This window comes from Misgurnus anguillicaudatus, chromosome 18 (genome assembly GCF_027580225.2).
Source record: "Misgurnus anguillicaudatus chromosome 18, ASM2758022v2, whole genome shotgun sequence".
NCBI lineage: Eukaryota > Metazoa > Chordata > Actinopteri > Cypriniformes > Cobitidae > Misgurnus > Misgurnus anguillicaudatus.
The window spans coordinates 14,887,769-14,905,515 of NC_073354.2; the positions used below are offsets into that span (position 1 = coordinate 14,887,769).

General features: G+C 36.7%; 1 protein-coding gene across 2 annotated transcripts; it reads right to left on the reverse strand.

Annotated features, from left to right (window-relative positions):
* Positions 1-31: 31 nt before the first annotated feature.
* vipas39 (VPS33B interacting protein, apical-basolateral polarity regulator, spe-39 homolog) lies at positions 32-16,007 on the reverse strand. 2 transcript variants are annotated; one of them, XM_055185935.2, is made up of 19 exons: positions 15,938-16,007; positions 15,491-15,583; positions 14,112-14,214; positions 13,891-14,022; positions 13,612-13,650; positions 13,453-13,517; positions 13,277-13,333; positions 11,369-11,461; positions 11,227-11,260; positions 11,035-11,137; positions 10,883-10,910; positions 10,557-10,630; positions 10,406-10,481; positions 6,728-6,850; positions 6,571-6,612; positions 2,351-2,527; positions 2,133-2,222; positions 1,953-2,057; positions 32-521 (listed from the first exon to the last, which is right to left on the reverse strand). In XM_055185935.2, the coding sequence occupies exons 2-19, from the start codon at positions 15,581-15,583 to the stop codon at positions 501-503; spliced, it is 1,455 nt and encodes a 484-aa protein (XP_055041910.2). In that variant the 5' UTR covers positions 15,938-16,007; the 3' UTR covers positions 32-500. The 2 variants fall into 2 exon arrangements, with proteins under 2 accessions (XP_055041910.2, XP_055041911.2); XM_055185936.2 differs by lacking the exons at positions 6,571-6,612; positions 6,728-6,850; positions 15,938-16,007.
* Between the last annotated feature and the right edge of the window lie 1,740 nt (positions 16,008-17,747).

A 17,747-nucleotide genomic window follows, 5' to 3' on the forward strand; every position in this document is an offset into this window, starting at 1 on the left:
ACATCATTTCAGTCACACGTGTACCAGAAAGTCTGAAAACAATTGTATTAGATTTTTAATACATTACAAAGCATTGGATAAGGAATGTTCATACATTAAAACATGATCAAACAAAAAGGTGTGAGGGGTTGAGAAATGATGAATGTGTTGCACGTCACAACCACTGACGTCCAAAATGTATGTAGTATGTTGCACGTCGACAACCATGGACGTGTCCATCGTGTGTTTCTTTTTAAATGATCAAACAGTATTCACCTGTACACTTGGCAAAAGGACACTTGCCAGATTCATATTCATTTTGACCACACTTGATACATTTGCAAGATATATAGGTGTTGATGCCTTGAAATGTTGAAGTGAAAAAGCTGAAGGTCTCTCAGTCCTGGTTGTCAAGCCTTAACGTTAAGGCTCCATAGTAAGCAGCTGAATATGGTTTTGTGTAATATTGTCTATGAAAGTTGTTTATAAAAGCATACTGCTGCTTTGTGTCGGGGTCCATGTCAGTTTTTCCATTTGATTTGCTAAAAAAAAAAGAATGTGTCATTTTAATAAACTGCAATGTTTAAAAAATATATTTTAAAACAGAGTGAATAGAAATATTTTTATTTACAAATTATTATATTGTCATATATAATAAACACTGATAAAAGAAAGTGAAGGGACCTGTATAGGCACATGTCATCATCACTATTCTGAATGCACTGGATTGTCATTTTGTTTATACTTGGAATATTAAAAAACATTATATTTAGATTGATTAATACTAAAATGTAATACATTAAAAATGGCAAGTAAATAAAATAAATTATAAAAATCTAGGAAAAACAGGCAGGATTTTCTGTTCTGAAACGCTGAAACCACACCCACTCACGGGAAAGCTGCTCTCAACTTTCAACCTGAATGAATGCTCACGATTGTGTTAGGGGCGGGGCAATGCTTGGTGGCTCCAGTGCGTCATTAAACCACCACCCAAATTACCCTTAACAAAGAAATGTGGAAAAACTGTTTAAAGTGCCCATATTATGAAAAACTCACCTTTTCTGGGTTTTGGGGTGTTCATTTGTGTCTCTGATGCTTCCACACGCATACAAACCTGGAAAAAAATCCCTTCATGCTGTTTTGAGTGAGATACAGGTTTTTGAATGTCCTCTGCCTTGGGTCTCAGATTGCACGGTTTCAAAATCAGCTCCGTTGTGACGTAACTAGCCTTGTCGTCACATTCCGTTTGAATTCACCCACCCCACTACCCAGGTCTCCACCCACCAGGTAGCTACAGATAGCAGTCCCTCTGTAAAAACGTTGCATGCTTTACTGTTGTCATCGTTGATATCCTACATTGTCATCATGGAAATAACAGCACTATTTGCATATATTATGTTTTAACGCGTGTTTATGTGTTTACTGGAACCTAAAGTGTAATCTCATTGTTCCGACGTAGTCCTCAAGATTGTATATTCTATTCTATTACAAGATGTTCATGCGAAATCTGATGTAAACATCAGACTATATATCTATATTTCACAGATTATATGCATTTGTGGACAAAAATGGTCATTGGATGTATTTTATTGAACGCGGTTTTCATGGATTATTCACACATCTGCTATTTCGAGCAAACAACTTTTGAAACATGTTTTATGGAACTCATACACCTATTTAACTTGTGGAAAAGCAGTCATAAGATGGGCACTTTAATGGTGTAACTCCACAATTCAGTACTACAAGTTTATAATGTTCAGGCAAAACATTTCTAATATTTATTTTATGCATTTATATTAAATGACTTTACACAGAGTTTAAAGTTTGCATGTGTCTGTGTATGTTGATAACTCCTGGTATAAGATATTAATCAATCATTTAACTGTAATTCTCCAGATTTTTCCCAAAAGCGATTACTCACCCATTGTGACAGACTGTCTTTATTTTGAAATCATGAAAATTCCCGCTCTTACCCCATTATTGAGAATTGCTTGCATCTTCCTGTACTCAGGAGAGTCTCGCTCCAGCTTTCCTCCATATGCAGCAAGCTGCTGTCGGTCCTTCATGTCCCTGTACGTCTTCATGGATTAAAACGCACCGTTTTAGATTCCCCAAAGCAACAAACTGAATCATAAACTGAATGAAGAACTCACATTGATGACGATGTCATGGCATTTATATTTCAGAGCCGTACTGAGCTTGAGCTCTGTATCATCGATGAGGTTCACATACTCCTGCAGGACCTGAAGATCATGTTAAACTGCATTTAAATACACATTGGGGTTCTCAAGTGTACCACATGGTGCAATGTGAAAGTGGAGGGCAAGGGAAAGGTTTAAGGAATAAACCTTCATTATGTAAACTGAGGTACCGATATAGGTGCATTGTTCTTCTGTAGGATGTCCACCACTCTGTGAAAGCCAATGGGGGATTTTTTCTTGGTGTAGCCAAGCCAGTTTTTGGTGTTGAACAAACTATCCACATCAAACCATAATTTTAATTTCGCTCTTGCGCCCAACGCTGTTAGTATGTACTGCTTTTCTGAGATCTGTTAAACACAAAACCACAGTCAACTGTCACACATTCAAGGAACTGTTAATAAAAACTCATAAATATGTTTAGATACAGTCAAAAAAATAGCAGTGTACTAATAAAAGCAAAACAAATCTGTCTTGTTCTTTTAAAGGAAGCAAAGAAAACGCATATTCATCTGTTAAAAAAATAGCAGCGTCAACATTTTTCTCAAATAAACTGAAGAAAGATTTAACTTCAGTTTAAACCACTCTTGCATAACCAACAATGGTCATGCAATTTTAAGTTGCATTACCACTGTTGTTGATTACTGCTGCACATCTGTGTCAAATCGAGTTAACCAACTTCTGGAAACTAGAAAGAGGTCTTTCAGGCCATGATCTACAGTTCCTATCAATTTAGGTTTTGGTTCAAAAAATGCATTTTTAATGTCACTCCACAAGTTTTGCAATGGAACTGCAATGTCAAGGCAACATAATCTCTTCATGTATTTCAAACTGATCCATGCACGGGGGTTACGGGGGTCATGACCCCCTCAAAAATCAAATCCAGCTAATATAACCCCCCCCATATCATCACATCATTCAGATTAAAATAAATATGAAATATTCATATTCACACTTTTGTTCGTTTTCTTTATTAATTTCATTTGCCAGCAAGAAAGATAGTATTATATTTTAAATAATCTGTAATTGTGCATAATACATTTGCTGCATGTAGGTGCCAATACAGTGATGCAATTGATTAATCTTTAAGTTCTTGTTTCTTTTTTCATAAAATATTGAACACACACAAAAAAATCAATTAAGTGGAAGCTGCCAGCGCTGGCTAGTGCTTAAACACTTAATTTAACTACTGTGTCATTATGGCATAAATAGTCAAGTGAACAGCTGCATTTACGTTAAGTAGTCTAAATCAGTAAAATTATCACAATGTATTTTCTAATACAGGAACGGCAACCTTACCTTTTACACTAGAACATGATTCAATAAATTAATAAATATGCCGCAAGTTTAACCCCCCCAATGGTAGACCCAAAGTTATGCCCTTGCCCTAGTATACGATTAATAGGCTCAAAACCTTAGTATGAAAAAAAATCCCCATACCATGATTTTTGGTAAACTGTCTCTACAGTGTATTGTGGCTTAAGTTCAGTTCCTTATACGTTTTCCCTTCACATCAGCTTTTTAATCAATTACGCTGTTCCTCCAAGCAATGTCCGGAAACTAGGCAGCAGATATAGTTCAATACAATGGGCGAAACATTTGCTTCCCCATTTTCTTAATATAGCACAAAAAGGACCTGTTATTTCACAGAATTAACAAATTATCTAGTTAAACTTCACACTGCTATTTTTTCATCATGCCCCTTTCAATGGACGAGTTAATTACTCAGAATAAGTAGTGTGGATATCATTACCAATGGCTCTATTGTTTTTCTATTACACTACCACATCTGTAAGTAAATAATATGCAATGCAGAAATATTACTACTACTAATCATTACAGTGCTTTATCAGGTTACTGACGATGCATTGCTATTATTTTTTTTAACACAACTGTACATCTGACTACTGAAAAGTATACACATAAAGGACAGTTTTATGTTTTATGAACTTAAAGTATTTTGAGGTTTGCACTTAATGTCTGAAATTAGCTGAGAAGGCAAATGTTAACAAACAGAAATAAGTAACTGAAAAATGATCATCCAGAAAAAAAGAGTCAAGCAAGCAGTTAAAGGGACACTCCACCTCTTTTGATAATATGCTCCTCTAGAGTTAAACATTTGATTCCTACCGCCCTGGAATCCATTCAGCTAATCTCCGGGTCCGGTGCCACCACTCCCAGCATATCTCAGCACAATCCACTGAATCCGATTAGACCATTGGCATCACGCCAATTGAACATTTCTTAACTTTTGAAGCAACAACGCGTGCATCAGCCAATCAGATGACCTTATGCAAATAACCTAGGCAGAGCCAGCCGATTACGTTTATGGAAGACCGGAGCATGTGTTGTGGCCACTGTGATTGGTTGTTGACAACGCTTCAGGCAAGCCTTGCGTCAAGCATTAACGCTTTCGCCCCATGTGAATGTACCGTAATACTGCGTTTACACCAACCGCATTTCAGGCATCAAAATCGCGTCTACCACGCCTAGTTTGCCGCTTGAACAGTTTGAATGCATTTGCGCGTCTAGAGCGAAGTAGACGCGCAGAAAAAGCAAGAATTTGACACGCATCAGAGGCAAAATATGCTTCTTGTGGGAGTCGCAAGTGCTATGCGGTTATCTGTTTGCAAGATGACTGATGTTGATTGTGCATTTATCGAGAGAGTTACCGGTTTGTATTTGGTAACCTTACTATATGGGGAAAATACACGGCGCTGGCCTCAAAAGTGAAATGTGTATTTACAACTTACCAGGTTGCCACATGTCCTCACTGACACTCTTCCAAGCGAGGTCCTTTTTATTCCTGTCTCTATAGAAATAAGAACTTGTGTCGTATAGCTCCGAGTGACTGCTCACGGACAATATCAAGCCTTCATGCTGAATGAGTAACTCCGGGCGGGACTGCCGCCACAGCAGCAAGCAGGCTCCTGATTGGTTAACGCGGTGCGAAAATCCGCCAAAGTAAAAAAATTTCAATTCGTGCGTCAGACACAAATTCGCGTCAAACGCAAAATGCACAAAAAGCACCATTCGAGTGTACCGTGCCACGCGTTCAATTCACGCGAACGAGGCAGAATTGCCAAACGCCTCATCCGCGTCAATGCGTCTTCACATTGACTTAACATTGAAATCACTTGCACTTGACGCCTCTACCGCGGATGGTGTAAACGCAGCATAAAACTGACAGAAAATTAAAAGTTGCCATTTTCTAGGCTGCTGCTATTTTTTTCGGCTGCTGCGTAATATCATTGCGCCTGCTGCAGCCATGTTACAGCAGCAAAGTCCTGGATAATTACGTCAGAATGAGAGTATGGTTTCTAGTATAATATCTGCCTAGAAAATCGCAACTTTTAATTTTCTGTCTGTCTTAGTACACAATGTAACTACAGAAGAGTCAAGTTCTAAAAATATTGAAACTCTTTGGTTATCTCTTAGCGCGATGCCAATGGTCCAATCAGACTCAATGGATTATGCTAAGCTTTGCTAAAAGTGCTACTGCCAGACCCGGAGATCAGCTGAATGGATTCCAAAATGGTAAAAATCAAATGTGTGACTCTAGGGGAGCTGGAAAATGACCATATTTTCCAAAAAAGAGAAGTGTCCCTTTAACAAGCGCCGCAGTACGCTTGGCAACTCCTGCAATACTGTTTAAAAAGGATCCTAGCATGCACTTCATATAGGGTTTTTTGAAGTGTGCAAAGCAGTGCACTTGCTAAAACATTAAAGGTTTAATTTATCTTTCGGGTCACTAATAATTCTCATTTACATTTGTTTTGATGGATTTACTGGTTTTACTTTCAAAGGCCCTACAGAGATTCTTTTTGGTTGATCGGATCACAGGTGGACGAGAGAGATATTTCTATTCACACCTGGCGTTTAAATTCGTCTCTTTTGTCCACTTTTGATCACTTATCTCCTGATTAATTCAAGGGGAGGGTCTATGGGCGAGTACCTCTGCTTAAAACACGAATGGGAGTAATGACAGGTTTAAGCTGATGCGCACTAATATTATGTCAGAATACAGCTGCATGTGTTGTTAGCAAACATGCTGCACAACGTTTTGTACAAGCGTGAGGGCTTTGCCGGATATGTTAGAGCAAAGGACGAAATATGCTTATGTAACTTTTACACACTTGCAAAACGTCCCAAGCCCATTACATAATTATGAGGTCAGTAGGTGGATAGTAGGTGCGGTCTTTTGTGGCGGTTCAAACACATTCGACCACATGAGGTTCTGCATCACAAAGGCAATGTGGTCGAATGCTTTTTTGACTTCCTCTGAATTAAAAAAGATTTAGGAGGCAGTTTACACCTGTTTTTAGAGTTGACCAAAACGCATGTTAATACCAGGTGTAAACAGGGCCTTTAAAGTGGAGTAAAAATATCTTACCCTAAAGGTTTTTCTAATGTTCGCAGGGCTGCTGTAAGTTCCCTTTAGTTAAAAAAGCAAAACATAGACAATTATTTAAAGATGTTGGACATATACAGTATACAGTATGTTATTTATTGTAACACAGTAGTTTCTGAATAAAAAGTGCAGTATGTACCTCAGGCTCTCCATAATGGTAGAAGCAGGAGTAGTAAAGTGTTGTGATGATTGGCATATTTAAGATAGATGCTTTTCTAGGGAACCTTTTAAAAATTTCACCATCTGCGTTCTTGTCACTTGCCTGGTAAAGCAAAGCAAACATACCAGTTAAATACATTTTAATGCAGCTGTACCCGCAAGGTAACACATGTTCATATTAGACAACCAGTCGATGCAAACTCAAGTTTATTTATTCATGCCATTGTGCATTAGGTAAAGTGACCATGCTCTTCATAACACAAAGGAAACATCTGCTTTACAACTTAGTTTGGGATGGCCCATCCCAATTACTTTCCTCTTATTGTACAGAAACACCCAATAAACCAGCACATCACACTCAAACGCAGGAAAAGGGAAGAGTGAAGAGATAAAAAGGAAATACTTTTATAACACCACTTTAAGGTGATGTACTTTTTTTGTTCCTGCTTTACTACAGTTTAAATAAAGGAACAGAAATCTATTAAGGGTCATGTGTGTGGTTTCTACTAGTGTACTAGGTATTAATTCATTCTCGAGATGTTTTGAAAATAAGCAAAATTCCATGCCAATGAAAGCACAATTGTTTAATGCATCTATTTAATTCAGTATGATTGATTATTTTTCATCTCACACATGAGTATGGTTTTGACAGTATTCAAATACACTAAATAGTATTGTAGCATTATTTTACGACAGCACATTATAGACCCTTTTACTGTTTGTACACAATGATGATGTGGCAGCGTATGCGCACGCATTTAGACAACGGAACTATGGTAAGAATCAGCAGTCAAGCCACACAGACAGAGAAAGTTATTTTAAAAAGTTGACTTTATCATCTTTTTCAACACAGCTACCAGATCCGTGTACTATAGTGGAGTGGATAGAAGACGACGTTAGCAGATGAGCAAAAATAAAGTTGCCAGATACATATATAATCGTATATAAGTATATTATATTAGTGCAACCAAACGCAACAACCAGACATTTTGATGCTGGGAAACCGTTTTAATAAACTTTCTGATTTGCTAACACGTTAGAACCAATGGGTAACAACACCACTTCTGTTGCCTAAATGCGCGTACAGGCTATTTGATCACGTGAGATGTAAAGGGTCTATATATACAGCAGTGGTTCTCAAACTGGGGGCCGGTGCCCCCAGGGCGGCCACGAGATGGTGCCAGGGGGGCCCCAGTTTTATGAGATTTTAAAAAATACATTAATTTGTCATGAATTTTGAGTAATTAAACAAAAAATATAAGTATACTAACCAACAGCACTACTTTGAATAATTTTATATGTTTTGTTTAATTCAAATGTTACATTTTAGAAAAATTTGTCATAAATTTTTATTTAGGGGGGCCGCGAAGAAATGCACGGTACACAAGGGGGGCCGCACGCTAAAAATGTTTGAGAACCACTGATCTACAGCAGTGGTTTTCAAACTGGGGGCCCGGGGGGCCGCGAGATGGTGCCAGGGGGGCCCCAGTTTTATGACATTTTATGAAATACATTAATTTATCATCAATTCTGTGTAGTTAAACCTAAAAAAATAAGGCTACTAAACAAAAGCACTACTTTTTTGTATAATTTCATGTTTTTTAATTAAAATGTTGAGTTTTAGAACAGTTTTTTGTCACAAATTTTCTTTGGGGGGCCGCGAAGGAATGCTCCGTACACAAGGGGGCCCGCACGCTGAAAAAGTTTGGGAACCACTGATCTATAGGACAACTATGCAGTGTTTCTGCATTGTAACAGCGGCCTCCGTAGGTTTAAATCAGCATAACATGTTAATATTTTTTTTAAAGTCTGCTTCTAATGACAAATTTTAGTAGAAGACAATTATGTAAGCAAAAATGTAGGAAAGGCTGTGCTATATCGTGGAATAAGTCACGGCTGAAGAGCTTTGTTGGGCACAACACAAAGCGGAGTCAATGCAACCCATTTAGTTGTGACTTATTTACAAAAAAAGAGCAAGCTTAAAGTACTTTATTACTTTTATAACATGGTTAGCCCACAATAAGAATATTAAAGCATAAAATATGTATCAATGCAACTTTATGAAAAAAAAGTAAATGTCTTCCTTCCACTGGAAAAATAGTCACTGACACTTACGTTGCTACGGGTGCTGCTACATGATACACAGAATTGTTAGGTGCAGTTAAATAAAACACAACTATTGACCAATCAGAATCAAAGACTGAAACTATCCGTTTTGATAAATGCTTTAGGCATTCAAGTCTTAAGTTGGGGTAGCCTTAAGCCCGGGATACACTGCAGGATTTTCGCACTCCTATAAGATCATTACCTTATCACATTGTGTGAAATGGATCGATTAAACTTGGGTACGACAAGCATGTAGACTGTACGATGATGACATCTATTGAATCGTAGAATTTGACGGCTGTGTCACACGTTAGCGCAACATCACTAGCATGCGCTAGTGGTAAACAAATACTGGTACCCACTCCATAGCAGCAAACACATGGTGCGTTGATCATGCTGAATTTCTGACACTGTACCCCAGGCTTTAAAGGGACATTTCACAAGACTTTTTAAGATGTAAAATAAATCTTTGGTGTCCCCAGAGTACCTATGTGAATTTTTAGCTCAAAATATCATATAGATCATTTATTATAGCATGTTAAAATTGCCACTTTGTAGGTGTGTTAAAAAATTTACTGTTTTGGATGTGTATGCAAATGAGCTGATCTCTGCACTAAATAGCAGTGTTGTGGTTGGATAGTGCAGATTAAGCAGCAGTTTTATCCCCTTCTGACATCACAAGGGGAGCCAAATTTTAATGAGCTATTTTTTCACATGCTTGTAGAGAATGGTTTACTAAGTTACTGGGTTGATCTTTTTCAAATTTTCTAGGCTGATAGAAGCACTGGGGACCCAATTATAACACTTATTTTCATTATATGTCCCCTTTAAGGCCAATTCACACTAATCCAACAAACTGTGTAAGGCCGATTTAGTGTTTATGTTTGTTTGAGTGGTACAACCATTAGTGTGACTCCAGGGATGGGCTACACATTTGGCTGACCAGTGTTATTTTTGTAATACCATATTATGCTGCTGGTGACCGAGAAGCAGCACACTTTAGTTTTGGGTAAACTATCCCATTAAAAACCTTTCGATCTAGAAGCTCATGCTCAAATTTTTGCACGCTCAGCGCCGCGTAGCGTCTAGGACAACTCGGAGGTATTGTACACCAGAAGTGCACATTACATAGCGCAAGCTTATTCAGATAGCGTCTACTTCAAAATGCAAAATACACATTAGCAGCCAATGTTAATCATTAATGATTTGGGACAAATATGATGTTATTTAATGTTAAACTATGTGAGTGGCGCTGTGTGGCGCGACAGGGATTTGAGCAACTTCCTGAGTCGTAGCTGGGCACCGCGGACAGGCGCCACCTGTCGGCGCCGGCGTGTGTATACTCATAGAAAACAATGTGTTTCATTTTTTTTAGAACGGCCCGGCGCTGAGCTGCGCGTCTGGTGTGCGACCCCCTTAAGTTGCACTCACACTGGAATTTCTTTACAATATGAAATTTTAAATGGACAAAATAGTCCAGATAGTAAAAGAAAATAAGTATAAGCACATGTGTCTGGTAGTGTTTATCAAATACTTGGACTAGGCCCCTCACCTCTATGATGATTTGTCTCTCGAGGAGTGTATAGTGGTCTTGAACGTGAGTGGCATCATCTTGAGAGAAAGGAAGGCTAAGAACAAAGCAGATCTGTTTATCATCAGAGGTCTGTGGAAGAGGACACTGAACTGATGTTATTCAGCTTTACCTGATGCAACTTTTGAGGAAATCCTTTCTTTTGCCTTCATCCTTAATATTTAAGTGTTCTTTGTATTGCATTAACTGTTTAAAATATAAAGGCAGATAGTTTAGGGCAGATGTAATACAAAGCAAAGACATAAATAAACTTTTTAACTTCCACTTTCATTTAAACTTCCACTAGATACAAACACAGCTGATAAGACAAAAGCTAAATGTCAATTACTTCTTCTTTATAAAAAAGCTTATCAATGAATTTCAGCTTTGATAAAAAATACTGGTCATGTGTTTAAGCTAGGAGAAGTGCAATGTTGTTTATAATACCACTATACTTACAGCCATATCTTCTGTCCTGCCAAGAGCCCTACAATAGAGACAAAAGCAATGCACACAACAAAGAAAATGATGTCTTTACATACATAAAACTCAAGCAACCAAATTCAAACAGATAATTGCACTGTAACTTAGTTATAAAAAGGTAATCTTACCTTAGTAACTCCAATAGAAGCTTCTGTTCTCCCATCTCTTTTAAATAGTGAAGATAGTGACGCAGTGCTACATCTCTTGGCATTAACTCTCTCCAGAGGATTTCTGCAGTGATAACAAAAACAGGACTTTCAAGAAATTCTTAGAGGTGGAAACAAGGGAGCAACTGGTGACATTTTGTAATTTTTCCTCACCTTTATTTAAGGACTTTTTTAAATATATCAAGACCTGTATAAGAAAAATGGAAATGCAGTGAATAAACAATATTTCCAAAAATAATAAAAAACTGTACCAAGTAGATCACAATATGTCATCATGATGTCATGTGACACTCACAGCAGTGATGACATTGCCATCATAAAGAGCTACTGCTTCATCCAGAAGCAAAAGTTTGTCCTGTAGAGAGCGAAACTTTTCAAGCGAGTATCCCTGTTAAGATAGCAAAACAAACATAAAAAATAAATCACTTGTACATCTAGAACAACGTTGTGAAAATGACAACTCATCTCAAATCGGCAGTGGCACTCGTCTCTGAGTCAGATCATTCTGATTGTTGTTCAGCATAGCCAACCAGAGTGTGATAATAAAAACGACCACTACCTTAATAAAAGATATGGCTCATAAGACATTACAGATATATCACTAAATAGGTCTGTGGTGAGCGAGATTTGTGGGAAATTTAGACTTGGCCACCCTCTGTTTGGTGTGTCATTGTTACTTTGGACCCAAATGTAACCAGCACGTGGGGAATGTCAGCTGACCATACAGTCTGCCTTAATTCATTGGCGTCGGTTTGGTGTGTTCCTACCCTAAGGGTAACAAGGGGTAAGTTGTCTGGAAAGACAAAGGCTGACTTCCTGAGGAGTGTAAACACTGCGGCTCCTTAAAATATTGCTCTGTTTGTTTGTGTAATGTGACATGCAAACATGGGTTAGGGCGGGACTACCTGCTTATCCAAATATTTTGAAACAATTTGGGCATCTCCAACCTGCATAGTGCATACTTTGGTTTCCTTCCTGCATACTTCAGTTTCAACAAGTAACCCTGAACAAGTTTAATATTATGAATATTTGGGAATTATGCAGAACAGCAACGCTCCAGCAGCAGCGTTGGAGACCCCAACATACATACATATACACATATATATATATATATATATTTCATGGGTGTTGATTATTTTTCAGTAAACCGCACACCTAACTTGCCAAATGTCTTAAAAATAGGCACCAGAGCAATGTTTGTGGTTACCATGGTATAAGCGGAATATTTGACTCCGGTCCTTTGAATTATTTGAAAATAATGCACACCCACGGTGTAAAGGCATTCCCACCTTGGGTGTGCATTATTTTCTTATAATTTAATGGCCCATCGTCAATTATTTCTTACATAAGTGTGTATATATACACACATACATATTTTTTTACATGTGACCCTGGGACAACAAAAACAGTCATAAGGGTCAATTGTTTGAAATTGAGTTTTAAACGTCGTATGCAAGCTGAATAAATAAGCTTTCCATTGCAATCATTTATGGTTTGTTAGGATAGGACAATATTTGGACGAGATACAACTATTTACACATCTGGAATGTGAGGGTGCAAACAATTTTAATATTGAGAAAATCGCATATAAAGTTGTCCAAGTGAAGTCCATAGCAACACACATTACTAATGATAAATAACATTTTTATATATTTTTATACATACATACATACATACATACATACATACATACTAGGGCTGTCATGATTGTGAATTTTGGCAGACGGTAAAATTGTGACGATTGTGGCGATTAATTGCATGTTTTAGGACTTTGACAATTATGACGATTAATTGACTTGTTTTATTGCTTTGACATTTAATTCTCATACATTTTTGTCTGTTCATGAAATAATTTTTACACATTGTTGTGATTATTTAAATTCAATCTTTTGCAAAGTTTATCTGAAAGTAAATATTAATACACATAACACATATTTAAAAGTAATCTAATACTGTCTCGTTAATTAAGACGCTGCGGCTCCCCCTTGTGTTTTTTAGAGAGATGTGCAATCATTGCTGTGATCTGAAATCATCGCGATGAGGTCAAACAATTGCAATGAGACGATTATTTAATCATTGTGACAGCCCTAATACATACATACCCACATATACATACAAATATACCCATGCATCTTATGACTGGTCTTGTGGTCCAGGGTCACATATATTATATATTATTTTATTGATCTTTACTGCTCCCTACCCGTCCTTTCCTCATTCTCCTCACAGTTTCCTCAGGATTCAGGTCACTGACAAAATCCTGTCATTTAAAAAAAATCTATGTTAGAATTACCCGAAGCATAAAAAATTAAGAAAAACAGGCATTGTGAAAAATTGCTTTATCCTTTTATTTTTTTTAAATAGATTGAAACATATTACCTTTGCATCAGACTTGGGCTTTCGCAACTCTGGTGCATAGGTTCTTATAGACGTGTCACTAAAAGCTACAAAAAGCAGACACGTACAGATACTTACTTAATGAAAATAAATAACATTTATACAACAACCATACTAAATGCTTCAGTGACTTAAACTTACACTCTGAGAAGGACTGAAAACCACCAGATTTACTTTTTGCTGTGGAAATATAAACAAAGAGCTTGATTTATATACATCATCCACATTTATACATTAACAAACAAAATCCAAAGCAAACCACGGTGCATTTAAGATATATATATATCTTATCAGTGTTTGTGTTAACTGGGAATCAAACCCATGACCTTCACGATGATAACACAATGCTCTACTAATTAAAAATCCTACATGTCTACATGTATTAGATGCTCTCTGAATGACTACCAAAACACTCCTTACCTTTAAACAGAGAGCTCAGTGAGTACCCAGATCCCCGTTTGGACAGTGAAGGGGTTGTATCTATTTTAGGGAAGCCCTGTTCACTCCCTGAATGGCCACTGGATGCAGTCTCTTTGACTGACCAAGAGATGCCTACAAACAAGCATTCAGGATCTTTAAACATCAGAAAGATGACATTCACACAGTGCAGGCAGAAGCAAAGATGAGAAAGAACTTCATACTTCCCACAGGTTCTCCACTCCAGTTTACTCTCTCAACATCATCTTCGTCATCATCATCATCTTCATCAAAAATGCTGTTCACAGCCCGTTTGGACTCTTTTAGTTGTGAAAAGGAAAGAAAGCGGTGTGTGAAAAAGGGTGTAGTTCATGGGTCTTCAACCGGGGGTCCGCGGCCCCCAGGGGGTCCGTGACGGAACTGCAGGGGGTCCACCAAATGATGTTTAACAACAAGCTATTTTTTGCTTAAAACGTAAAATATATGTACAAAACGTTACGTCCCCTTTAAGTTGTGCACGTGCGTGGCCGCATAGGTTTGAAGGCGCGCGTTCAGTTTAGCCAGCGGACCAAAATAAAATATCTAAAGATTATAAATGTCCACTCAGGAAGCAGCAGTAGCGACAGAAAAGTCATCATAAAACAGGTAAATCTTATGTGTGTCTTTCTTTCAGAATGTCATTTTAGAATCAGTGCGACATGTTGTCTCATCTATATTTCTGAACTTGGACGGCTGTTTCACGCGGTTCAGATTTAAAGCGCTAATTCAACAGACAAATGACACCACATCGCGTCCACATTTTAAACTGTGACAAAACTATCGCTCGCATTTAAAAATTAATGAAACGCGCACCGTGATGGTGCTTTGTGCAAGATTTATAGTCAGGTTGAAATCCGCCTCTCAAAAACTTTCCCCAAAGAGATGCGCTCGGACTCGTTGCATGTTGTTCTCCTGAGTCTGATATGAAGCTAAACAGAAAATAAACCTGCGTTATTCAAACTCGTGACAATGATGATACACGAGAAAGGCAACAGACCTCAAAATTATAAAGTAGCACAACCACTATCTCCACCAGAATAGAGAGTCTTTGTGCCATTCACCATGATCAGTCATCTTTATAAACTGAAAGCCCTTGTCCAATTCACAGTAATATGAAAATATATTACACTGCAAATACCTTAAAATAATATATTATTATTATTATTATTATTATCATTATTAATATAAAAACTAAATCTACTTTAACAAAAAAATGATGCATGTTAATATAGTATGGCTGTGTGACAATATGGTTTGTTTCTATTTATAAAACATTTCCAGTCCTTGATTCTGATTGGTCATCAGTTGTACCTTACTCCACTTTGCGTTGTGCCTAATACGAAAAGGCAGCCTCTCGTACCTTACTGCTTACTTAAATAGCTCTGTTTTACACATTTAGTATTAGGGGGTCCCTGCTCCATGCCTCTCTCATCTAAGGGGTCCCCGACCCAAAAAACGTTGAAGACCCCTGGTGTAGTTAGTAGGTCCATGGGTCCAGGGATTCATACAGTAAATAGGGTGGTGGACTCCACAGGGCTCAGCAGCACAATAGCAATGGACTTACTTGTGAAAACTTATCGTCTTCATCATCAAACGTGAAAGCTTTTAATTTTGATCTGGTCCAGTACTCGTCATCCTCTGGTTTGGCCCGTGTCATCTAAAAAAAATCCCACAGAAATCTGAGTTGAACATCAGTCTAGTGTTAACACTTGCCGTTTATTCACAAGGACCTGACCAAACACAGAAGCGTTCATGTTTATGACATGACAACAAGACATACGACCATAAAGATCTGACTTCATTCATTGAACGTTTTTATTTATCGAAATGATTTTGTCACCGTAAACTGCAGCCGTTACGAAATTACATGTCCTACCGTATGATATATCACTTACAATGTAATCTATGAGTAGTGGTAATTTTCATTTCTGACTTACAGTTAAATTGCACATTTGACTATGAATAGTAAAAACAGGAATATGATTTTATGATTGCTGCATGACAGGCTTACCTTCGTGAAGATCCACAAGAAACGTCACATTTGTTTTTACTTCCGGATTCCGAATATGCCGTCAAAATAAAAGTCGGAAACATAAAGGCAGGTGAAATTTCTTCAGAATAAATTTCTTGATGAAGAAAATTATATTCGATGAGCTTTAAATGTCAGCAGCCTATATATATATATATATATTATATATATATATATATATATATATATATAATATATATATATATATATATATATATTTGCTTTAAAATTGCATTCCATAGTTAAATAAAATATTTTATCGTTTTATTTATATAAAATACATTATTGTTTTTAATGACACCTTAGTTTGTACAAAACAATATACCTCTTATAAAAAAATCTTGACTAACAATGTGATATCAGCTCACACCTGGGCATCTGCAGGTTTAAGATATAAAATAAAAATTAAGACCTAATGCAGAATTTAAAAAATGTTTGTTAACTAATTAACCAGGTGGGTGGACGCTTCCATGGAAGTCAACCTTATTATGAAAAGTAAAATTTTAACCATACTGATATCTCAGATGTCAATATTTGGTGGTTAGAAATACTTTTGTAATAGTTTTTAAAGGTTTTTTAAATTATTATTTCCATAGTTATGTAAGTGCAAATTTAAAAACTGTCATTTCTATAACAGAGAAATTCATAATTATATTTCTTCCTAATAAAAGCACAAGCAAAACTAAATCTTAATAATATTATATACATGGGACAGGGATTATCTTAAGGGATAGTTCACTTTAAAATGAAGATTCTCTCATCATTTACTCATCCTCATGTTGTTCTAAACCTGTATGAATTTTTTTCTGATGAACACAAAATAATATATTTTGATAAATGATGGTAAACACACATCAGTAAGTGACCATAGTAGGAATACAAAAATATGATGGAATTTAATGCGAACCATCAACTGTGTGCTTACCATCATTAATCAAAATATTTTCTTAGTCATTTATCACAATACTTCCAAAATATTTTTTTTTCTACTATGGAAGTCTATGGTCACTTACTGCTGTGTGTTTACCATCATTTCTCAAAATATCTTCTTTTTTGTTCATCAGAATTTTTTTTATACAGGTTTAGAACAACATGAGGATGAGTAAATGATGACAGAATTATAATTTTAAAGTGAACTATCCCTTTAAGTCAGGACTAGGCCTTAGTTTAATTAGTAATTAAAACTAGTTTTAACATACATGTCTTACTTAAAACATTACTGGCGTGCATTTTGAGGCAAAACAAATGGCACTGATGTATTTTATATGTCAGTGCAAGTTGTTTTCATTTTTTTACATTTATTTTAATCTAGGACTACTAGTCTAATCCCTGTCCGGAATCTGCCCCTAAATGTTCTTTGAAGAACCATTCGTTCTTCATTTGCTGGGTATTATTGCTTCTGGTTTGTGCATCTTAATTCAAAGAATTCCTACAAAGTATGTTGTCTCCCAAAACATTTGTTTTTTCAAATCCAGAACACATGCATGTTTCCCTCATCTAAAAAAATTAAACTCACAATAGACTGATATTTTTCTGATGTCTATTATCAAGTGTTTAGGAATATAAACAGATGGCTCAATATATTGGTAATTTTTCTGAGAATTTATATTTCAAGATTAGACTGCAAATGTCACATCCATAATGATGGATAAGCCCAGCTGTCACTTGGATGGTACCTTTTTAAAAGGTCCAATGTACAATTTAGGTACAGATCTACCTACTAATCTACTAATATGCACCCTGTAGATAAAAATGTGTACTTTTTGAAAAGGTACCACCCCGATTTTTGTAC